General features: G+C 39.6%; 2 protein-coding genes across 2 annotated transcripts; both read right to left on the bottom strand.

The window, feature by feature from the left end:
* Positions 1–643: 643 nt before the first annotated feature.
* Positions 644–2,299, bottom strand: LOC147887943 (26S proteasome regulatory subunit 10B homolog A-like). Its single transcript, XM_087393931.1, has one exon. The coding sequence runs from the start codon at positions 2,214–2,216 to the stop codon at positions 789–791; it is 1,428 nt and encodes a 475-aa protein (XP_087250057.1). The 5' UTR covers positions 2,217–2,299; the 3' UTR covers positions 644–788.
* Positions 2,300–2,310: 11 nt separating this feature from the next.
* On the bottom strand, positions 2,311–18,206 carry LOC147887942 (uncharacterized). Its single transcript, XM_087393256.1, has 8 exons — positions 16,900–18,206; positions 6,387–6,464; positions 6,086–6,183; positions 5,561–5,732; positions 5,056–5,215; positions 4,425–4,556; positions 2,439–2,721; positions 2,311–2,343 (listed from the first exon to the last, which is right to left on the bottom strand). The coding sequence occupies exons 1-8, from the start codon at positions 17,681–17,683 to the stop codon at positions 2,311–2,313; spliced, it is 1,740 nt and encodes a 579-aa protein (XP_087249382.1). The 5' UTR covers positions 17,684–18,206.
* Positions 18,207–25,365: the final 7,159 nt, after the last annotated feature.

Here is a 25,365-nt window from a genome sequence, read left to right as displayed (position 1 = left end):
ATAATATTCTCTTACATGCCATATTTGTTACGAAGGAAACATCTTGGTTTTCCATTTTGATCCCGATAAGGAAGCTACTCATTTTGAATCTAGGGTCAAATGGATTCTTTTGAAGCTGTTTATGTAATCTATCTTCATAGGGGTAGGATTCGAATTATAAGATGGTATAGGTAATGAAGGAGCAAGATTAGAAATCTTGGCACCGAATTTAGTTGAATTGAATTATTCGATTCGTTGTGCCACATTCTTGCATGCACTATGAAATTCTTTTCTAGGATAAAGTCATGGCCATAAAAAGAATAGCTTGAGGTCTTCAAACATGTTGCAGCAATCAACTCGGAGGAGCAAATGCATCAGCTTGACACCGAATTGTCTATTGGAAGTCATCGCAAGTCTTGATCAGTGTTGCTAAAAGAAGCAGTGATTATATTAAAGGTGAGTACCGAGTGCTTTCGTAATGTGTTTCGAGGGAGACGATTGTTCTGTGTTTTCATGCTCCAACACAACATCTCCACAATTTACGTAACGACTAATGCTGAGCAACTAACGGCAACTATAATGAACTGAGCAGAGAATGCAAGATGGACACAACGATCGATGAGAGAAATGCCGTCGAGCTGTTCCATGTAGCAGCAGCGTCTTGCTTTATACAAAATGATCAATCAACTCCAAACAGCTCCCTAACCAATTCATAAACATCAGAAAAGCTCAAACAACGGATTATGGGACCTTCATGACCTTAACTTGGCGATTCGATTAAGTCGGGATTCAGACTCCAGAGAGAACCTCTACGTATCAGTTTGTTGATGCAGCTCCTTGGAGGCAGCGGCGATAACATCCATAGCTTTGGAGACATGGCGGATGTTGAGCACCTCCTTCCGACTGCGAGCGCATGTCTGTGCTACCCTCACGATGTTCCTGATCTCTCGACCATTGAATTCATGCTGCAGCAGCGCATCGCACGTCACTCCTTGCAATCCCACTCTTGCCAGAAGAGGCTCCCAGATCTTGAGCCTTTGCGCGTCGTCCAGCGCTGGATAGCTTATGGTCAGCGACATCCTGGACAATATCGCCTCATCGAAAGCTTTCACCCTGTTTGTCGTCAAGAACATCACCCCGCTGTAGTACTCTAGCAGCCGCAGAAACACCCCCGTCATCAGATTTCTTGTTACGTCTAGCCCTTCTCTCCTCTTCTCCAGATACCCGTCTGCTTCGTCCAATAGCAGAATCGCACGCCACTTCCGCGCTGTTTCCAGTATTTGGCCCAGCATTCTTTCCGCATCTCCCGGAGAGCTTCCCAACTCAAACGCACTCATTGACCACAACGGGCGATGCAGTGTTTCCGCTAGAGCCTCTGCCGTCAGTGTCTTGCCCGTGCCTGGCGGTCCGTGGCACAGAATTATGCAGCCGTCACCCTTGCTGTTGATTGGGTCCGTTGCTGTTGCTGTTTGGCCGTCAGGATCGACATATTGCGCCACCACGCTCATCAACATTTGCTTTTGCTCATCTGATCTCATCACTAAACCTTCAAATGCAGCGTCGTTAAATGTGATAGGTCGCAACCCGCAAACTTCGAAGCACCCCCATTTCTTCAAACGAAACGAGAATCCATACGCGATGGCGGGAGCAAACCTCAGTTCCTCTATGCCTGGCTTTTTCCTCATCTTCGTGAAATAGTCGGAGGACGACGACCCTGTCAGTATTTCGCATGGTGGCTCTGCATTGTCAAGGGGGTAGTCGGGGTTCATCCTTGCGAAGCTAAGCAAGTCGATCATGACACGACCATCTGCATTCAGTTTCTTCAGCTGCCAACAAGAACCAGTCCAAGACATGAAATTTATGGATCCCTGGAATTGCATGAAGCGGAAGGGTTGCTCCATCGCCACACTGTAGAACTGCTCACCCATGTTGCGAAACTTTGTTTCCATGTCCTGCCTTTGAGGAAAGAAAGACATAGGGCACACCTGTAAAGAAGTGAAGGGCACTTCGCCGTCGTACATATGCATAGGATACATCAGCGTGCACTTGTGGTAACTCTCGAGATTGTAGTCCATGACATGGAGCTCCAAACGAAACTGGTCGCCTCTGGTGTAATCTCCTCGCCTAACTGTGGCATAACATTGTTGGTTCGAGATTTGACACCTTCGGCATACAGGTTCATCGGGAATAAAGAAGGTCCAAAGCATGTCCCAAGAAACACAACCCTCCCTCTTCATCCGTTCATATTGCACCAATGTATCCTCGAACTCTCTCTCCACAAACCGTAAGAGATGCCTGGCATACCACTGCCCTGCCTCAATATCAACTGCCTCACTCGATGTGCCTTCTTTTGTCGACGAGTAGCTGCGAAGACCTTCACGGGCCAGAAACATCTGTTTGGAATCAATGAGCTTCCCTTTGGAAATCCTCGGGTTATGAGGCAAGCACTTCTTGACAACTTGAATAAGGCTAGAAGAACGAATCCTGACAAATTCCGACGTTTGACCATCTCGATGGACACGAGTAACTACTTCAAAGGGTGGAGTCTCCAGCGTCTTCTTTTCTGCCTCTTTAATTTCGTAGCGCGTGCGCCACACTCCTTTGGACAACCACTGTTGATAACAAGGCCATTCCCAGTTAGGGTCGGTAACAGGCACCATCACTTGGGAAGATTGCATGGCCTCGATAGCCAGCCTGCTAGCAACTTCATCATCATCGGTTCCCGACTCATCATTTTCGTCCCTAAAACCATCCACATAACGACATAAATAATTGATTTTTAAAAATAAATTTCCGGTAAAAAAGAATTTAGTTTAATCATCAATAGGATCATTATTTTTATTGATCTGCCTACGGCCCCAAATTGAGAAAATGTATTAATTATTGGGGAAATGAGGAGAGAGGGGTGGAAAGGATAGGAGAGGGGAGTGATTAAAAAAAGCAATCCTTCAATTTATAAGGGAGGGGGCCCTCCCTCTTATCATACTCATATTTGACAACATCTTTATTTAGCCCTATAAATTCAATTGCTCCTCATTTTCTGGAGTATAAAATGAAATTGAAGGAAGAGAATGTGGACCACTTTTTGACTACCCTTTGCCTTTAATGCTAACCTTTATCGTGGATGAGTCTGTCCTTTCAATCACGAGTACTCACAAAACCTCAATATGAAAACCTTTGTATAAAATGATGTTGAAGTATCTGTGGGTGTATGCATGAGAGCATATGTTTATACTATGGTCTACATCCACCATGGATCATTGATGATGTCAGTGGGAATCTTATAGTAGCTCGTCCCTACTATGCATATGCTGGAGTTCATGGTTTCTGATCTTGTGAGTGACTATCATGAGATTGACACTACACTATGTGTTTTGTTTATAGAGGATGAATTTGGGCATGTTCTTATATTCATGCCTATTTTGTTTTTAGCCCGGATGAGCTTGGGCATGTTCTTGGATTCATGTGTGTGACCTACTAAGACAGTTATATTATCTACTTTTTCCCTACTACATCCTCTTGATTCCTGTGTAAAAAAGCCTTTTCTCCCAATGCCTCTCCATTCCCATGTTTTTACTGCTCCTCTTGCAATCGATGCATGAGGGAGATGCATTTTGCATTTACAATTGGTGTATTCATACCATTCCACTGTGTGCACTTAGCGTTGTGTCCTAGGACCCGGACTGTGTGCACTTAGCGTGGACGCTTTATGTATTCAGACTTTGAGGGCCAGTAATCGGTGATCAGCACGGTTCCTATGAAGGAAGTATGGAGTTGCAATTATATGGATTGTCACATTGATGCTTTCTGTGGAGATCATCTAGAGTAGTGGAAGGGAGATAGTAAAGTGGAGAGATAGTGGGGAGAGCTGCAACAGGAGAATGTAGAGTGAGAGCGGTGGCGGTTGCAGGGTGAGGACGTAGAGGGAGGTATAATCTGCTTGAGGGAAGAAGAGGGAGGGGAGGTGCAAGTGCGTTACGTAGGTGGGTAGTCCCCGAGATGCACCGGGGTTGTCATAACGAGGACTAAACAACTCCTAGGCGTAACAATGGGAGATGGAATCAGTTTCCTCCCCCTTAGCTTACCCGTATTATTTTCTTGAACTATTTTTATGCATCTTTATCGTGCTACATCAGCACTCCGACGTCTTCTTTCAGGACATCTAAGTCCAGCAGTGTTTCTAATGCCTTTCCTTTACATGGAATCATGTGCGCTCACTACTTGGATCAATAAGCTCATTTCGCCTTACATTGCACTGTTATCACTTGAACACATATCATATTTCTTCAAGCAATTCTCAAGGGACAACATTAATGTATATTCAACTAAAAGAAATTGAGCTTTAATTGAATTTATTACATTTTGACGTTTAAAAACACCATATCACCTTTAATTCAATTTATAACATGTTGACAATTTGATGTTTTGGATACTAGCAACCTAACCTTGTCCTTCCCATGCCAGTTCTATTTTCAAAAAGATGTGTAGCAGTTATCACTGGCACTTCTGTGGTTGGAGGATCTACTCTTGATAGCTTTTGTTGATTAAGCAACCAGAGATTGAGATTGTGTAAAATCCTGCTCAAACATCATTAGAGAATATTTAGAAACTTAGGTCACATAACAGATTCCTATTGTCACTCAAAACACATGAAAAATGGTAGGATTTCTATTAGACATTGCAAGTATAATTTGATATTAAAACATCCTAAATAAATAGATGATGTTCAACTCTACTAGCTTCAAATTGATCCATAAGATTCAGATGCATAGGGTCTCAAAGAAGTTCCAATGATCTTGACTCAAAATTTTTTTTTAAAAATCTTGACTCAAATTTTAATTTCATTGTATGGAAAACCTAAAGTTAGTGAAATAATTAAACAACGTCGGATAAATAATAGCATTATATCAATGATTGTAAGATTCAATTGACACTTGAGACACAAGGAAGGGAAGGACCTTCATGAGTCTCTAGGATACTACTTCACATTCTCAAGGGGAAAGCCTACAATTCAAGGAGGTGCTAAAGAAGGTGGGTTTTATACGATTTTATAATAGAACCAAGATGTAAGAATACCATGGACCCAGCAAACGTTCCACAAAACACCAGCTTAGGGTCCAAATTATCAATTGATAGGTTGTTGCAAAACCAAATGGGCGGCCTGGCCGCAATAAAATAACTTGTAGAATGTTGAACCCAAGTATAATCAACCACGTGACTCTTGCTGAAATCCAACCTGGATGATGCATGAAAAATTAGACAACTATATCATTCATAATATCCATTGTAAAATAACCTTGGAAGCTAGCTAAAACTATGATGCAAATGTTAAAAGGGACAGATAAATTTTACAAGCATGAGGAATGCTTCACAATGCATATGGATGCTAAATTAATTATCATTATGGAAATGACTACACAATAAATAATCCAAGGATATCCAATACAAACATAGATTAGTAGATGCAAGATTTATTGAGTAAAGTACAAGAGGTGATTGTAAAACAAATCATTACCATAAAGCAAACAATCATGGTCCACTATTTGCTCTTTCATATATCAAAGTATTGAAGCAATCATACCAAAGAGAGTAGCTCGATGATGGTAGGGCTCAATAGATTTCCCCTCGCTTCGAACGACCAACGAATGCTCTCCTACTTTGAATTCTTTGGTGGCATATATAAATGTTTCTTTCTCATAAAGAACCTCATGACTTGGTATTCTTGCAAACAAGACCTCTAATCCATTTGAAAGCTGTATGTCATATAAACTTGCACTTTGTCATTTCCTAGAGCTTCACTATGATGAATCCACAAGTATAAGGGCTTATTTTATCATTCCATAAAACATGATTATGGTTCCTCTATAACATTGAAATTCTAGTCTTTGAAATATTTGAGCACCACATGTTAGAATCTGTATGGAGGGCTCTCAATTCTCCAATACTATGATGTAAAAGAAATATATTAGTTCAAGCTACTATAGCTATATGCTCAACTTTTAAAATTGGGACTTTTTAAAGAAGGCCAATACCATAAGACACAAAAATATAATAAACAATAAACTTAGGAGCATTGTTTCTTCCAAGACAACTTATGTCTTAGTACCTTTCTTTCTTCCAAAACAACTAAGGTTATGCTCTTATTGCCCGTTATTGCTTTGATCTCAGCTCCCACTATGTGTGCTCCCTTGATCACCAACACTCCTATACCACATGCAACAAATGCATAAATAGTCAACCAATAAAAGAGCTAACAACAAAGCCTCGACCCAAATTTGGAAGTCCTACTATACTAGCTCCAATTCCTTGCTAAAGTGCTAATGAAGTTGTTTATCAAATAGCTAATTAAGGCCCCATTAAGACATTTTGTTCAGCCATATTACATTGAAATTTTGTCACGATATTACCTTGAAATTTTGTCACGCTAGTAACGATAGGAACATCATGAACACCCTTTTGAAACCACAACATCTCCACATGTTCATCTGCCCAAAAGGAGCCATAATCAATATTGAACTTGAGAATAAGAAAATTGTATGCAATGCAATATGTCCTCCAAATTGAAAATGATGTAAAATGTATTAATTACTAGGAAAATGAGGAAAAAGGATTTCAAAATGTATCAATCACTAGGAAAATGAGTAGAGATAGAAAGTCAAGAGTGAATAGTGAGGAAATCACTCTACTTATGAGGGAGAGAGGCCCTCCCCTCTTATCATACCTATATTGTACTTCTTTCACATCATCCTTATTTAGCCTAATGGTAAGACCTTAAGAGTGCAAAGTGGATGTCTTCTGTTTAAATCCCCTCTTTCCATGAAGTTTTGAAGCTATCCCATAGACATTAGCTTTTAATTAGCCCAATAAAATAGAGAAAACAAAACTGAGCCTAAATCTAAACTTAACCAATGTGGGCCTCTATATAGTCTTTTCACCTAAGAAATTGATCGAATTTCTCTGTTGAAAAATAAAGATCTTTTCTAAATCATTTCTTGAGATTAAGTGCCTTTACAATAGGTCAATTAAAGTATCTAGATTAACAAACTAATGGAGATCGCCAATGACAAAATTCATCTTCTAATGTAAAGTTCACATTGTCTTCACTCTCATTAAGACCGCCTATGAGGGTTGCTTGCATGTCATGGGGCTAAGAGTTTCGATAAATTCAACGTCTTACTCAGGTTGGAAGCTTTAATCTTGCATACATTATTCATTAAGACATCTAAAGTAGAGATCACTCACAACCTTTAGGATCCCTTTAGGATGAGAGGCTTACCATAGTATTTGGACCTATGACCTCCCAATAGGATATAATCACAATATAAGATTGTTGACCTTTGAAAAAAGATGGCTAATAAGGTTGCTAGAGCACTTATATGCTTGTCTAGGGTCTCAATATTAAGGTATGCTTAATATAAATATATATAACAATGTGATGACCACCCTCTTATGAAAAGAGTAAAGGTGAGAACCATTAAAATGAGTTATAAAATAGTGGGGGATAAGTCATCTACAACTAGCTTTAAAAAGTACTGAAAGTTGAATATTTAAGTCACGCACACACACACTTCGTTTTTTCAGAAATACTATATATTACTGTGTGGGAAACCTTATACAAGGTCATGTGATGGGGACATGAAGATAACATGATCCCTTGGTGTACCAGAAAACCATTGAGTGAAGTAGTGGTACCATCAATAAAATGCACCTTCTTCTTGACATAGCCAAGTAAACGAAACTTTTGAATCACCGAGTCAAAAATTTGTTGGAACATAGGATGCATATCTTGAAGTGAAAAAGTACTCGTAGGCTCATGAGAAAGCACATGTTTATCATGCTCTTGCAAATATTCATCCTCGTTACTAGCATTAACTACTTCTAAAGTAGATATATCCACATGTAACTCAAAAGGTTGCAATTCAATGACTGGAGAAGGTGAGCGAGACTCCACTCCTTGAAAATGAGACTATTGAACTGAAAAGTGCCCTAAGGGTCTGAAACATCCACACGATAGGATGTGGAAGCACCAAAGAAAGAAGCAACATGAAGGGGAGCCATCGGGGATATCAGTAGTTGAGATTCAAGAGTTAGGGTATCCTAAAATAAAAGAGCCTGAAATGGATATCATATGGCAACCAAAGGAGACGCTATGAGAGAAGCTTTGCCTTGAGGATGCACCCACCGCCATTCCGTTTTATGATTATAACGGTCCAACTTATCAGAATGGAGAGCAGGAGAACCCTTAGGAAGAGGCAAAGTGTCGTTCACATGGAGAGATTCACATGAGAGCAACGGGCAACAATGAGTGAAGTGACCAATCTGCCTACATTTGTAACATGCATTTAGGAAAGAAGAAAAAATATAAAATGAGTGCGAAAAGGATGCACCATACCATAATCAATATCCAAGCATGAAGTTATGGCTGTTCCATAACCCAAAGTATGTGAACTTGGATATCTATGCTCAAAACTAGGAAATCCTGCTTGGGAAGATGCAGTTCTTTGCCCAACAAAGTTGCGATAAAAGAAATGTGGGAGAAGAGGTACCGACAACACTTTCAAAGTGACCCAAACTGGACAAAAATGAATGAGATTCTTTGCTTGGTCAAAAAGAGGATCCCAAGGCATAACATATGCAAGAAACCCGCACCATGGACCCCTGCCATATATACCAACTTGTACATTGTCTCCACATTAGGACAATGAGAAAAGTAGAAACCTTTGCCTTAAAAAACAAAGGAATCAGTTTAATCAAGACCAACTATTACAGACAACTATGCACGCAACTGCGAATGATTCATGATATGACCCATAAAGTACAAGCAAATTCCATTTTTCTATGCTTAAGAGAGACTTTGAAAAAGCGATTGTAGAGAAAGAGCTAACAGACTTCGAAATAGATTCCTCACACAGCCATCAAAATGAATCCCATTGCAACAATGAAGCAAAAGAATTGACAAGATCAAGAATAATTGCTTTGTCAAGCTGAGGGGATTTAAAGGAGATAGAAATCCACACACATACACACACATGTACGCACGCACACGCACACATATACACACACACATGCACACACGTGTGAAGAGAGTGGGAGAGAAGAAAGGAGTCTCACTTGCAGCTTTCTCACATACACAATGGGGGAATATACACAAAGGTGTAGGCTGAATACACTTTTCCTCTTCTTAGTTGTAAAAGCCAAAAGAACTCTAAGTACAAAAGAATAGGTGAACCCTATATGTAGGTCTCAAACCAAACTCAACTAACTAAGGTGGCTTACTAACTGAGCCACTAACTAGAGTACATAAAGATAGCTGTCATCCAACTATTATTCATGGGCGATGTACCAATCGCATCTACAACTAACAAGTCGGTGACAAATGCACAACAGTCACCCTGGCATATCACGAGTGGAGCTCGATATCTCAACAATCCCCCTTGAGCTCAATCCCAATTCCTACATATCAAGCAGGTCTCTGAACTTGCGCAGCTTCTCTACACCCGATGCCTTCATAAATATGTTAGCTACTTGATCCTCTGTGCTGACATAAACTAGATCAATAAAACCTACTAGAACCTTCTCCCGCACATAGTGATAATGCACCTCAATGTGCTTTGTTCTAGCATGATAGACTGGGTTATTTGCCAAGTGTATACTTCTCATGGTGTCACAATAAATGACAACTGGCCCATCTGTAGACTGATGCATATCATAAAGTAGCTTATGCAACCAAGCTACCTCACATGCAGCCATTGCTGCACCCCTGTACTCAGCCTCTGTGCTCGACAAGGCAACTGTAGGCTATTTCTTGCTGCTCCAAGTGACTACAGCACTCCCAAAAGAGAACATATATCCACTTGTAGATCGTCTATCAGAAATACTACCACCCCATTCAACATCAGTGTATCCATACAACTGTATCTGAACCCCATTCTCATAAAATAGTCCATACTGCAATGTGGACTTCACATACCTCAGTATGCGTCTAGCCACATCCAAATGCGGTTTCCTTAGAGCTTGCATAAACTAACTTACCAACCCAACAGCATAGCTCAAATCTAGCCTAGTAATAGTCATATAAATCAAACTTCCTACTATGCATCTGTACATAGTAGGGTCTTCCAGAAGCTCACCTGCATTTGTGCTCAACTTCACATTCTACTCCAAAGGAACTGAAATAGGCTTACAACCTGTCATCCCATATTTGGACAGCATGTCCAATCCATACTGCCTCTGCAAGAGCCATATCCCACTTGTGGATCTAATCACCTCAATCCCAAGAAGTAACACAGCTCTCCCAACTCCTTCATCTCAAACTTCTGCTTCAATAGCATTTTCACATGAAAGATATCTTCATCACTATAACCTGTGATGATCAAATCATCAACATAAATCACAAGCAGCATAATGCCTTTCTCTGTTTTTCTAAACATAAAGTGAGAAATCTCCCTTGGAAATTTGAAAGCCAATAGTGACAAGATACTATCCTATCTGCTCAGACCAGGCTCTGGGTGCTTGCTTCAAGCCATACAAGGATTTCTTCAACCTGCAAACAAACTCAAGATGAACAGCACGAACATAACCTAGTGGCTGCTCCATATAGACCTCTTCTTGCAAATCACCATGCAAGAAAGCATTCTTTACATCCATTTGATGTAAAGAGCATCCCTTTGATGCAGCCATAGCAATGACTGCTCTTACGGTTGCCATCCTTGCAACCGGACTAAATGTTTCTTCATAATCAATGCCATATGTCTGTGCATACCCCTTGACAACTAATCTTGCCTTCTATCTATTCACAGAACCATCTGCATTGTGCTTCACCTTATAAACCCACTTACAGCCAATTGCATTCTTGTCTTTAGGCAAAGGCACCAATTCCCATGTAGCATTTGCTTCCAAGGCATCCATTTCTTCATCCATGGCTTTCTTTCATTTTTCCATTTGCTCAAAAGAAGTGGCGGAGCCTATTATGCTATATACTGGCCAGGACTAGCCAAAGGGGCACCTTGTGCATTTATGGTTCATGTATCCCTATGACCGTATAGGCATAGTGAATGGCTATAAATCCATCATATTTCAGCCTATCCACAGGATACCTAGCTCTGGTACACCTGCACAAAATAGGCTCACTACCAGGTGCTCTCAAAACATCCCTTGTCTTCCTTACTCCCAGTGTAACAACAGAAGGAATACCCAACTCATCATCAAGGCTTTGTTATGAGCCACTGGATTCACCATCCACATAAGAGTGACCTACATTCACATCAATCATGGGCTGATCTACTTTCTCTTTTCCTTTTCGTGATACTTGCATACCACTATCTACATTGCTTTGAGAAGATCCTCTTGATCTCAATCTACCTGTCCATGGCGAAGTATGTGAACCACTGCTAGAGGACACTAGAGGTCCACTAATATTTTGTAATTGCTGCTGTGAATTCAGTGCAACATTACCATTTTGTGCATCTACATCATCAATCGCATTTATTGGTTTATACCAGCTGCTCATCTCATCAAAAACATCTCCGCTCACTGTAAACTTACGAGTAGAAGGGTTATAGCATCTATACCCTTTCTACTTCAGAGAATAACCAATAAAGATGCACTTCTATACTTCTGGATCCAACTTGGATCTCAACTCATCTGGCACATGAACATAGGCAATGCAACCGAAAACTTTCAAATGAGAAATATCTGGTTTCCTACCAATATACCTCTCCTCTGGCGTCATGCCATGTATTGCTGCAGTGGGAGTCTTGTTCATTATGTAGACTACTGTAGCAACTACTTCAGCCCAATAATAATCTGGCAAGTCTTTTTCGTTGAGCATGGCACGAGATGCCTCTCCAATATGCCTGTTTTTCCTTTCTGCAAGTCCATTTTGTTGTGGGGTATGACTGCATGAATATTGTTGCTTTATGCCATGCTCCTATAGGAAACTTGCAAACTTATTTGAGAGGTACTCTCCCCCTCCATCTGCTGACCTTAGGCATTTTATTTGTAGGCCTGTTTCTTTTTCAACCATAGCTTTAAAAGCTTTGAAATGCCCAAAGACTTCGCTTTTCTTTTTCATAAATTACACCCAAACTTTTTTGCTGTAGTCATCAATAAAAGTGACAAAATAATGACAGCCTCCAATAGATGCAGCTTTAGTAGTCCACACATCAGAGTGGATTAATTCCAATGGGCTCTTACTCTCTTGAACATGTCTAGGAAATGGTTTCCTTGCCTATTTTCAAATTGACAGGCTTCACATACCTTATGCATTTCAGCAACCTTGAACTTAGGCAATCCTGCAACAATATTTTGGGCCTGTATTAATTTAAGTCGTTGTACATGAACATGACCAATGCGTTTATGCCAGATATCAATATCTGCAACTACACCGGTCCCGTGTGCAAACATTGCTGCACTCAATTCAGGCATGTCCACATCTAATGTAAACATCATGCTCTTCTTCTTCCCTTTTGCTATCAAGCAATTTTTATTTTTCATATCCTCAACAAAGCATCCATGAGGATTAAATCTGACCTACAAGCCCTGCTCAACCATTTGACCAATAGAAACTAGGTTCTTGGTGATATTCGGGACATGAAATACATCAGATAGGTATTTCTTTTTTTCATCCTACATAAACAAAGGAATTTTACCAATCTGCACAATAGGATGTGCAGTATCATCACCAGTCTCCACAAATCCTAGTCTTTCCATTTTCCTTGCATCCTGCATCCATTCTGCATGACCTGTCATGTGGTTTGATGCACCTGAGTCAACATACCACACATCATTGCCTTCTTTTGCACTTGTCACAGAATTAGTCATGTGTTGCACCATAAACAGATGCTCATTTCTATCATCACCCTGTCTACTAGAGAATGCATAATTGCCTTGCTGTAATTTTTCAGTCATGATGTCATTCTACTTTTTATAGCAATCTTTAACCATATGACCCATTTTACCACAGTAGTAGCATTCAGCATTGTTGTTTGCATTTTGGCCTCTCTGCCATCCACCATGACCTCTTTGGCTCCCCCTTGCCTCTAAAGTTACCACATCCTACTCCATAGGACTTGTTTTCTTGAATTTGCTGCATATTCTGATTTCTACCACGGCCAACTCTACCTCTACCTCTACCTCTTTCAGCATTTGAGTAGAAGACAGCTTCTTTTGAAGTTCCTCCTAAAGAAGATGCACCACCATTTCTCTGCTCTTCAGAAATTAGAAGAGCAATCAACTCCTCAAAATCAGAAAAATTCTCACGGATGGCAATGGATGTCTAGAATTGTGCATAATCCTTTCCTAGACCATTCAAGGTCACAAAAACTAAATCATCATCTTCCACTGGCGACCCAATAGAAGCAAGTGCATCTGCAATCTTCTTCACCTTCATGTGGTAGTCATTGATGCTCGTATTTTCTCTCTGTACATTATGCAACTTCTACTTGAGTTGCATTTTCCTGGCTTACATATTTGTGCTATACATTTTTGTCAAAGTATCCCATGCCTCTTTCGACGTGCTTACATCCTAAATATGCACAATCATAGAATCTGAAATACTAATAGACAGCCAGTACATAACTTTTCTGGATCTCTCATGCCAACCTTTAAATGCCTGCAACTCCTATTGATTGGGAAAATTAGGAATAACTGGTTCTTGTTTAGCTCCAGTAATGAACCCCTCCCAATAGCCTTTTTCCTTAAGGAAATTCGTCATTCTAAACTTTCATGCTTGGAAGTTGTTCTTGTCAAGCTTTTCAGTGACAATCTATGAAAGAGCATCAAACGCCATTAAAGAACACTACAAAATATTCTATCACTGCAAAAAAACACAACTTCTGTCTCACAAGGGTAAATCTGCAAAATTGACGAAAGTGGTATTTGACCACACACTCACTTCCTAGTGACTATTATGTATCAACAAGCAATAAGAATGATTTTGTCACTCCCAATATCTCTGTGCACAGGCATACGATGTAATTTCTGCGATAACTTTTCACCGACCTGCAGAACAGTGGTCGCACAACAAAAATAGGGCACTTTCTTGAGTGGCTACGAAAAACTTCCGCCACCAAAATGGGCCCCAAAGTAGCATATACTGCCATTTTGCCACACTGCGAAGGGCGTCCCAGTGGACTCTTGCACTTTTCGGCTGTGCTACCTACAGAGATTTGCTCTTAAACTCGAAAAAAAGAAAAGCAACACTGATCCTCTTACTAGGACACCGCGAACTTGGTTTGCTTTCTTGAGCTCCTTACCACGAACTGAGCTCTGATACCATGTGAAGAGAGTAGGAGAGCAAGAAGGAGTCTCACTTGTAGCTTTCTCACATACACAATGGAGAAATATACACAAAGGTGGAGGCTGAAAATAGTTTTCCTCTTCTTAGTTGTGAAAGCCAAAAGAACTCTAAGTACAAAAGAATAGGTGAACCCTATATGTGCGTCTTAAACCAAACTCAGCTAACTAAGGTGGCATACTAAGTGAGCCACTAACTAGAGTACATAAAGATAGCTGTCATCCAGCTATTATTCATGGGCGGTGTACCAACCGCATCTGCAGCTAACAAGTCGGTGACATAAATGCACAACGGTCACCCTGGCATATCACGAGTGGAGCTTGATATCTCAACAACACGCACACATGCACACGCACGCACACACACACACACACGTGCGTGCGTGCATAATAAGAGTGACCCAAACTAGACAAAAATGAATGAGATTCTTTACTGCATCAAAAAGAGAATCCCAAGGCATAACATATGCAAAGAAATCCACACCATGGACACATGTCATATTTACCAACTTGTACATTGTCTCCACATTAGCAGAATGAGCACCCTTTGCCTAAAAAAACAAAGGAATTAGTTTGATCAAGATCAACTATTGCAGACAACCATGCACACAACTGCAAATGATTCATGATATGACTCATGAAGTACAAGCAAATTCCATATTGCTACGCTTGAGAGAGACTTTGAAAAGCAATTCTAGAGAAAGAGGCCGACAAAGCAGTAAGCCTTAATCATCTACCTTCAAAATAGATTCCTCACACAGCCATCAAAGTGAATCCCATTGCAACAATGAAGCAAAATAACTAATGAGATGAAGCATAATTGCTTTGTCAAGCTGAGGGAATTTAACGGAGACAGAAACCCATACACACAAACACACATACAGGCACGCACGCACGCGTGCACACACACACACACACACACACACACACACACACACACACACAAAATATGTCTTTTCTCTCATAAACTCACGATGTGACTATCCATAGCATAATGAGAAGAATGCATATTGTAAAGGAATAGCTCATAATAGAAGACAAGGAGGGAGCATAGTGAGGCTAGGAAGGCAAGGTCAATTTTGAGATGAGGGGGTTAGATCTCCTTGTCTTCCCATGTACTATGTATTATCCCATGGCAAATCCTTGGGTTTGGAGTAATGAGACCAATAGACATATTCATTATGCTTGCATTCCTCATCTCTCCCCCTAACAACATAATTGTGCTAATTAAAGCACCACTCCCCTTAACATTTCATAAAGTAGTTGCAATTGAAGTGCTCCTCCCCCTAACATTTCTCTATAATAATCATTAGTGGCACCCCATCTGCATATGCTGATGTGTCATGATGATATGCAAGGTGCTCTTTTTTTTAGCTTTGTTCCTTTTATTAGTGCCAAACAGCACCCTATATGGGATGACCAAGACCATGTCCCAAGCTGCCCCTAGGACTTGAACTAAGAATCGGCCCAAACTACCCATACATATTTGCCACTCAATCTACATGCTACTAGCAAGGTGCCTCTTGTTGATAGACAATAGATTTGGATGATTTTCCCAACTTGATACTTATGAGGTAAGCTAGATATCTCTCCTTTCATGATACGTTTTGAGCCTGCTATGGAGAACCTTTTAGATTTTAATGTAGACAATCTGAAGTTTCAATGATAGCATTCCAGTAGGTCACAAGGCCACTATGTCCCACCTTCGAATAAAACTCAAAAACTTATTAGTATTTGTTTGCCCGCCCCTTATGAAAAATTAGGGTAAGTAGTTAGTATGGTTACGGTAAAATTAATGCAGACGAGTCTGCTCATATTTGTACAATCGCTCATGCGCAACCTGCTACCCCTTGCAATCTCTTCCGCCCCTTCTCTCAACTCTTCCTCCCTTCTCTCTCATCCCCTTCCTTCCTCCCTCTCCCTACTGGCATCTATCTCTCCCCTTCCCTCCGTGTTTCTCCCCTCCCCTATCTCCCTGGCGGTGGCACCCTCCATCAAGCGTCCTCGATTCTGGAGGCTACAAGTACATTGAAGACTCATTGAAGATCCTCCCCTTTCCTCGCCTCTCCCCTTAACCCCTCTCCCTCCCCTTGTCCGATAATCATTGCCCCTATCCTTGCCTCCCTTCCCCTCGTCCCTCTCGTCACCTCTCCCCTTCCCCTCTCTTCTTTAAGTAACAAGCTGACTGCTGAGAGCACTCTGACTTCCCCATTAAGCTTGCCTTGGAGACAACCCCTACATGTGCATGGTCGGTTTTGCCTTTTCTATCCTGAGATTAGGAAATGTGATTGCTAAACATTCATTCTTGTGTATGCGTTTGCTAATGCTTTTGATTTGCCTGAATATTGCAGACAAAGGCTAGTTTCTATGAGGGAAGCTAAATTTGCACCTCAACAGAATCTAGTTGTCACAAATGGGCCGAGCACATTCTCCTTCTGGAAATGCTTCTATGTGACAGCTCAGATTAAATTTGAGGCGACCAAGGCCGTTTAGGTAGATTGTGAGTTAAGATTTTTACAAGCAAAGGTATCCATTTAAGAGTGCAGAGAACAAAAATGAAGAAACAAAATCATTTAAGAGTGCAGAGAACAAAAATGAAGAAACAAAATCAGGAACGACGCTTACTTCTTTTGTAAAAGATGGCCGCTTCTCCAACTTGAAGCGTGCAACCGGCATCGACTTCGATACCCCGCTCTGCAAGATTCTGTAGCCCCGATAACAGATTCATGCTTCCATCCCGCAGACGTACAGTGGTTGACAGTATTGTAGACCCCGGCTCTACACGGATTTCTACTTTTTCAAGCAAAGCTTCTGTGAATATCTTCTTTTTCATGGTATCGGGATTTTCGGGTAGCTTCGTCGATGGCATTCGCATTGTGATTGGTAGTGCAATCTCAGCATTTGACCCACTCGGAGGTCTCTTCCATGAAGCACTGTGCTCGGGCAATATCGTTGTCTTGGGCGGATCAAGCGCTAATTTTGTACAGCGCTCCTGCAGTGGTACCGCTGGAGGAAGACAAAACTTCTGGATCTCTGAAAGGATCTCGCGTCTCAACTCAGCGTCGCGCAACCTTTGTTCCTCTAGAGGATCTTCTCGGGATAGTCCTGGATTATCGTACAGCTGAATTGTATGCAACTCAGCCTGAGTAGGCGTGTCAGCAACACTCATCTTAGAACCTGTATACATAAGCGATCTTACGAGAACGTGCCTATTCTTAAAAATTTTCACACAAAGTGCGAACAAAATAGTGCAAAAGAGATTTGATGCACAAGCTAAGACGAAACTCCCAGAAACTGTCGAGAGAAAAAATTTTGTAGATTGTGTTTCCCACTGTTCTGACAGCTTCCTGTCCATGGCGGACGTAGCTTGGAAGACTTTACTTTCCATGGGGACTTTGTGCGATTTCATTTAGTGAGAGAAACCTCAGGAAAAACGAGAAGCAGCGGTACAGCTTCAAAACGCTAATCCCACGAAAACATTATGCCAGAAAGGAAGTCTGAAAGCTAGTTGTGTTGCAAGCATATCAAATGGTGATAATTGCAGAGAGAAGAGTGGCAAAAAATACGATTTGATGAATGCAACATCCTAGCTAGGCGGAGAAGAAAGATAAACAGAGGGCCGGGAGGTAGCAACAAATCGGCATCAACATTGCGTTGGGGAAAGGACTTGCAGAAAACGCCTTCTTTATAATTATAAAGCTCCTCCATGAGCCTCCTTCAGTGCAAAGTTGATGAGACCAAATAAGGTGAGTGCTTTCTGTGAAAGGTTGATCGCAGCAAATATGCATGAGAGAACACTAGATAATGATTCAAGGAAGCCACAAGCACATGCCTAGAGAAGGAATAAGAGAAATGGATGTAGGGAAGCAACGACATGGGAAGGACTTCAGAGTAAGAGAGAAATGAAGAGGGAATTTCTATGTACTAGTTCTCTTTTGGGCTTCAGTCTCTATGTACTAATTCTCACAAAAATGAGTCCCTTTCGGGCTTCAGTCTCACATGGGAGCAAATTCCCCATACAATCGTGGCAAGATTTGATTCCTCATTGGGTGGTCCCATCCACATTCAAAGATAAATTTTCTATCCTATTCCCATCCCCATTAGTCAGTGGAAGAGTACACACAAAAATGAAGAGGGAATTTCTATGTACTAATCCTCACAAAAATGGGTCCCTTTCGGGCTTCAGTCTCGGGATTAAATTCCCCATACAATCTTGACGAGATTTGATTCCTCATTGGGTGGTCCCATCCATATTCAAAGATAAATTTTCTATCCTATTCCCATCCCCATTACTCAGGTGGAAGAGTACACACAAAAATGAAGAAGGGATTTCTATGTACTAATTCTCACAACAATGGGTCCCTTTCGGGCTTCAGTCTCAGCACATGGGGGCAAATTCCCCATACATTCCTGACAAGATTTGATTCCTCATTGGGTGGTCCCATCCATATTCAAAGATAAATTTTCTATTCTATTCCCATCCCCACCACATGTAGGATTAGTCGGGTGGAAGAGTACACACAAAAATGAAGAGGGAATTTCTATGTACTAACTCTCACAAAAATGGGTCCCTTTCGGGCTTCAGTCTCAGCACATGGGATCAAATTCCCCATACAATCTTGACAAGATTTGATTCCTCATTGGGTGGTCCCATCCATATTCAAAGATAAATTTTCTATCCTATTCCCATGCCCACCACATGTAGGATTAGTCGGGTGGAAGAGTACACACTCCATTCAACCTTGTGCTAATAATAGAGAATTTTAACTAGGGTATGGCAGAGTACACTCGTCATCATTCCATGCTTTTCAATCCCTAAAAAAGAGATTTGCATTCTAGTTCTTAGGGTCTTTAGGACTTGTGGCCATCCCAATTCTAAGCCCATCCCTAACCACTTGTACTAATTTACCCTTGATGGGAAACAGATTCCCATCCTAAACCCATCCTAGTCCCATCCATGTGTTGAGGCCCTTAGCAGTAGTGTTCTTTGTTTTACCTTTGCTTAAGCCTTATAGTTGATCTTGACCTTTAGACATAACATGCTTGTTTAAATGTTGTGGTAATGCGATATAATGTTGTTTAAATATTACAACTATAAAATAAGAAAGCAATGAGGGATGTATGCTCGATGTATGCATGAGGGATGTATGCATGCTACCATGAAAACAATGAGAAAACAATGAGGAATATATGCATACTACCATGAAAACTGAAAATGAAATTAAAGAGATTGTATGATGAATGATGCAAGCCTAAAAATGTGAAAATATGAAGAACTAAAACTGACAATTACATGTATCAACTCAAATATTGTAACACCTAAGGATCCTTCAATTTTGCTATCTAGCACATGGAAAACTACCCTCTTCCACTTTGAACTATTCCATCTTCGTACATAATGCCTAATCATAATTGTCTTAGAAAATTGCATAGTTAAAGTGTGGTTTTGCCTCGATTTTGCACAACTACACTCTCCACCCTACACTAATGCAAACATTGCAAATTGAGAGTTTGCAAAAATTCTACCAAAATTAAGAATTTATAATCATATTGAGTTTGAAATAGGAATATCAAATTGGAGAAGGGTGTTGAATCCATCTGATAGTCCATGCTCCGAGGTGAGAAAATAAAATTGTCATAACTTTGACCTAAGTAACAGGATCGGCACTAGAATTTTTCATTATATTGAGGTGGCAAATTTAAGCAAAGAAATAGTACAAACAGTTCGAATCCATCAAGTAGTCCAAGCTCCGAGGTCAGGGTCTACTTACTTGCCACCATCCAAACCAACTAGTTGTTAGAACAATGAAGTTGAATTTGGATAGACAGGTAATGCCTGTATCCCCTGGCTTGTTATCGCTTTACCAAAGAACATGAACAAACCTTTCAAAATTCTGGGATAAAAAGGAGCCCTAAAGGAATCTAAGAACATAGCAGGGGTTTACATTCTAAAGAATTCTGATAAAGTAAAAAATACGTAAGGGGGGTAATCCACACCCATAAAATAAATACAAAGGATTAATCAACAAGGGGGGAATTCCACACCCTTGGAAAACATCCACATACATTACCAAAATGACAACAAAGTTTAAGTAAATGTACATAAATGTCAAACTTAAGGTCCATTATCTTAATCACACAAAATAATGGATGGGTGTAGTCCACATCATCATCAGAATCCATTATTCTAAACTTACTAAAGACAATACGGATCAAAATAAATAGGGTAATCCTTCAATTTAAACACTAAATAAATTCAGTGAAATAAGATGAAGATCAAAGGATTAAGAAATCAAGGCTTAATGGAAAAAATTAAACACAATTTGTTTAGTAAAGGGGAAGCACTTAATTTCATGAGGGATATATATAAATATATATATATAGAAAGCTATCACACCCCTTTTCTTGAGTAAAAAAAACAAGAGGTGTAGTCTAAGCTCACACCATAACCATCAATATTAAGAAGTTGCTAAAAGAAACAGAGGTAAAGAAAAAAGTTACCTCTAAGAAACTAATAAAATTTAACTAGAACATTGGGAGTGAATAAAAATTCTTGCCTATGTTGTGTTACCTCTAGTGACTTAAGTTAAAAAGCTCACTTATGTGGTCTTTAAAGTTATTCATTTTTATTCACTCCCAATGTTCTAGTTTATATATATATATATATATATATATATATATATGTATGTATGTATGTATGTATGTATAAATATGCAAAACTATATGTAAAAAGAAATAGTTAAAATTTTAATTATTAGTGAATAACCAAGTTTATTATATGTAAATAAATGAAAAATTAAGAGTAAAAACCATTAAGCAAAAATTTTTAAATTAAAAAGAACATGAACTAAGATAGTAACCTAAGGAAGCAAGCCACTGGCAACATGCACAAATGCAATGTGCGTGGTGACTAGCAATCCGTTAAGGAGGGTCTAAGCATAAAGCGAGGTAAGAGAGGCAAAAGAGGGGCTTGTGATCACTGCACAAGGTTTTCATGGTGGCCCAGTGGTGGCCCAGACTGTAAGCTACCAAGCTAGGCATCCACTAAGGGCCGAAAGACAGAAAGACATGCAAGTAGAGTTGGTAATTCGAGTTCATAGTTTAAGAGGCCAAGGTTAGCGAAAAAGACAGGCGACCAGCTATTAAACAATGGTACAGTAAAAGGAAAAGGAAGGTGATCAAGGCAATAGTATGTGACTACTTGCGAGGCATCCATGGTTCCAAGTGGAGCTATCTTACGTACTTGCTTAGAGCACTAGTGTTGGAAACAATGAGCAACAAAGCCCATAAGCTCAAGGACATAAGGGTGCTAACTAAAGCAAGAAAATGGCAAAGAGACGGAATGGATGTATTTTCTCAGTAAGGTAGAAGTTGACGGAGTGGATGTATTTTCTCAATGGCAAGGCATGAGATCAAGCTGAGGGAAAGGAGTAACTGATAATGATTCAAGGAGGGGATTCTCCATAGAACAAGGTGGGGATCCCACTACAGCCCTGCCTTTTGGAATGTCATTATCAATCTAAGTGTAAAGTGGCTTGGGGGTGTTGAGAAATGTGGTGCCATATAATACTAAGAGAAATTATGTGATTGGTAGAGTGGATTGCGTCAATGGATCGATGACATGTGTACTGAAAAGGTTGCCCGGGAGATAAGGATTCTACCAACTCAATGATTGAGGTGTCCTCTGATATTTAGTAGTCTCTAGCAGTAGCTTTAAAGCACAAACCACTATCCGACAAGTAATAAGGCATGCATGAATACCTGTATTTGATAATCATTAAGTAGTAAGGCAAGGATGAACTATGGTTTGCCAATGAATAAGGCATGGATGAATACCATTGTCTGGCCAACAATAAGTAATAAGGCATGAATACCACTATTTCGTAATCATAGTACTAAGGCATATATATATAGAAAGCTATCACACTCCTTTTCTTGAGTAAAAAAAACAAGAGGTGTAGTCTAAGCTCACACCATAACTATCAATATTAAAAAGTTGCAAAAAGAAACAGAGGTAAAGAAAAAAGTTACCTAAGAAACTAATAAAATTTAACTAGAACATTGGGAGTGAATAAAAATGAACGACTTTAAAGACCTTGTAAGTAAGCTTTTCAACTTAAGTCACTACAGGTAACACAACATATGTATATATATGTGTATATATATATATATGTATATCTTTATATATATATATATATGTGTGTGTGTGTGTGTGTATATGTATATGTATATCTTTATATATATATATATGTGTGTGTGTATATATATATATATATAAAGATATACATATACACACACACACACACATATATATATGTGTGTGTATATACATATATATACATACATATATACATATATGTATATATGTACATATATATATATATGTGTATATATACATATATATATATGTATATCTTTATATATATATATATATGTGTGTGTGTGTGTGTGTGTGTGTATGTATATCTTTATATATATATATATATATGTGTGTGTGTGTGTGTGTGTGTATATGTATATCTTTATATATATATATATGTGTGTGTGTATATATATATATATATATATATATGTATATACGTATATATATGTGTATATGTATATATATGTGTATATGTATATATATATATGTGTATATATATATATATATATGTATGTATGTATGTATGTATGTATGTATATCTAAATATGCAAAACTATATGTAAAAAGAAATAGTTAAATTTTTAATTATTAGAATAACCAAGTATATATGTAAATAAATGAAAAATTAAGAGTAAAAACTGTTAAGGAAAAATTTTTAGTTTAAAAAGAACATGAACTAAGATAGTAACCTAAGGAAGCAAGCCAGTGGCAACACGCACAAACACAATGTGCACGGTGACTAGCAAGCCGTTAAGGAGGGTCCGAGCATAAAGGGAGGTAAGGGAGGCAAAAGAGGGGCTTGCGATCACTACGCAGGGTTTTCATGGTGGCCCAGACTGCAAGCTACCAAGCTATCAAGAGAAAGACCTGCAAGTAGAGTTGGTAATTTTAGTTCGTAGTTTAAGAGGCCAAGGTTAGCAAAAAAGACAGGCGACCAGCTATTAACCAATGGCATAGTAAAAGGAAAAGGAAGGTGATCAAGGCAATAGTACATGAGTACTTGCGAGGCATCCGTGGTTCCAAGCAGAGCTATCTTATGTACCTGCTTGGAGCACTAGTGTTGGAAATGGTGAGCAATAAAGCCCGTAAGCTCAAGGACATAAGGGTGCTAACTAAAGCAAGAAAATGGCAAAGAGACGGAATGGATGTATTTTCTCAGTAAGGTAGAAGTTGATGGAGTAGATGTATTTTCTCAGTGGCAAGGCATGAGCCCCCTAGGTCCCCAGACGAGAACGAAATGAAAGATCAAGCTGAGGGAAAGGAGTAACCAAGAGGTGCTAAAGGTGAGCGACCCAAGGAAAGGTCGATACAATCAACAACTGCACACGAAGCTTGGGCACAACACGACCAAATACAAGCGAGCTTGGGGGAATACATCAGGTGCACCAACTAGTTGAAGGAGCCAATGTAGAGAGGTTGCCAAGTGCAAAGATGTTTGAAGGCTAGGAGATGAGCTTGAAAGGTAAGCAAGGAAACCATAAGTAAGCGACCACACTCTGTGGAGGCAGCGTAGTTGGAAACAGTCAAGGCGCTGAACTCAAACGACTTGTGGCAAGATGAACCACGAGAAAAAGGTCTTATAGAGCATCTAAGAGGCAGTCAAGCAAGGTGGTGACCTGAGAGAGTAGAGAACAACAAGCTAGCACTGCAGCAATAAGAGCTTATAAGCTGCTTCAAATGGAACTCAAAAAAGAGGGTGTAAGTAAGAAAGAAACTATGGGTGAGCGGAGTCAATACCAGTTGTGGTGAAGGAAGTCGAGGTCGCTGCTCACAAAGTAGAAAGGCACTATACGACAAAGGCATATGAGCACTCTTTTAATATGTCAAGGTAGTGGAAAGGTGGTCGAGGGAGTGGCAAAACGTGGAGATGAAGGTGCTAGGAAGTGAATAAGGGTATGTTTAAGTAGCTTGACAAAAAGAAAAATGATTATAACGAGACTAACATGTCCAAGGGACGTTATAAAGGTACATGGCAGTTAAAGTGGAGAGTGTATGGGTAGGTACAGTTAAGAGACTCCTTTCCACTTGAAGCTCTCTCTACTAATTGAGGATCGCTTGCACCTTTGCATGATTTAGCTGGTCATCTAAATCTACCTCTTGATGCACAAAACCCATGGGCACATTTGGCATGTCCTGGGGGGCTTTTCATTCATGCATGCAATGTCTTCCTCTACACTCATGTTAGAACTTGAAATATATATAACACTTTATTGCATTAGGACCGTGCAAAAGTATTTAAGAAACTCTAATTAATAGTTTAGGCATGCTCACAAAAACAATTTGATTAAACTCTTAAGCAAGGAAACACTTTCATTAACAATTTAAATAGGATGTTGCATTTAAAATGTAAAATTTTTCACAAATTTAAATTAACAACATTTAAAATTTGACAAATTGAAATTAATAATTTAACTAGAACATTGCAATTAAAATTTAAAGTACAAATCCACAAAGAAATTAACATTTAAGATTTGGTAAATTGCTCTCATCAAGGATACAAAGAGTGTCGTGTTTCAAATATTCATAAGAGTCATGTGGCAAAAATATACAAGAGACATGTTTCAAAAATATACAAGTGCCATGTTGGCAATATACAATGAATATTCACTCATCCACAGGTCTGAGCTTCTCGTTAGGACTAAGTTGTAGACCTACACTCTAAGCTATATGAAAAACATTGTAAAACTTTATTGTGGAAGGTTGTTTGCTTGGATTTACAGGCTTCCCATGCTAGGCTAGTCCGTGAAGCATGTCCAATAGAGCTTGTGTGGTATCAGTATGAACACTTGGTGGTATACATACATCCATTATCTTCATGATGTGATACAACATTGTGTATACATCTTGCTTAATACAAAATGGAGGAGGGTCCGTGCTATACTATTCTAGTGCCATGTCATGGTACTTGAGCTAAAAAGCCTGCACACTATCTAGACTTGTCTTCCTTT

Source organism: Dipteris shenzhenensis, chromosome 22 (assembly GCF_047967505.1).
Source record: "Dipteris shenzhenensis isolate YYH24624 ecotype China chromosome 22, Dip_SZ_1.0, whole genome shotgun sequence".
Taxonomy (NCBI): Eukaryota; Viridiplantae; Streptophyta; class Polypodiopsida; order Gleicheniales; family Dipteridaceae; genus Dipteris; species Dipteris shenzhenensis.
The sequence above is the reverse complement of the archived record's forward strand: the minus strand, read 5'-3'. Positions and strand labels throughout refer to the sequence as shown.

Bases quoted from the DNA above. Each gene is read 5' to 3' on its own strand.
- LOC147887943 (XM_087393931.1), bottom strand. From the start codon at position 2,216: ATGAAGAGGGAGGGTTGTGTTTCTTGGGACATGCTTTGGACCTTCTTT.
- LOC147887942 (XM_087393256.1), bottom strand. From the start codon at position 17,683: ATGAAATCGCACAAAGTCCCCATGGAAAGTAAAGTCTTCCAAGCTACG. The intron at 5,216-5,560 runs GTATGATTGCTT...TGCATCATCCAG, and splicing joins TCATCGAGCTACTCTCTTTG to GTTGGATTTCAGCAAGAGTC. The intron at 2,344-2,438 runs GTTGTCAAGAAG...AGGTCTTCGCAG, and splicing joins GTTCTTCTAGCCTTATTCAA to CTACTCGTCGACAAAAGAAG.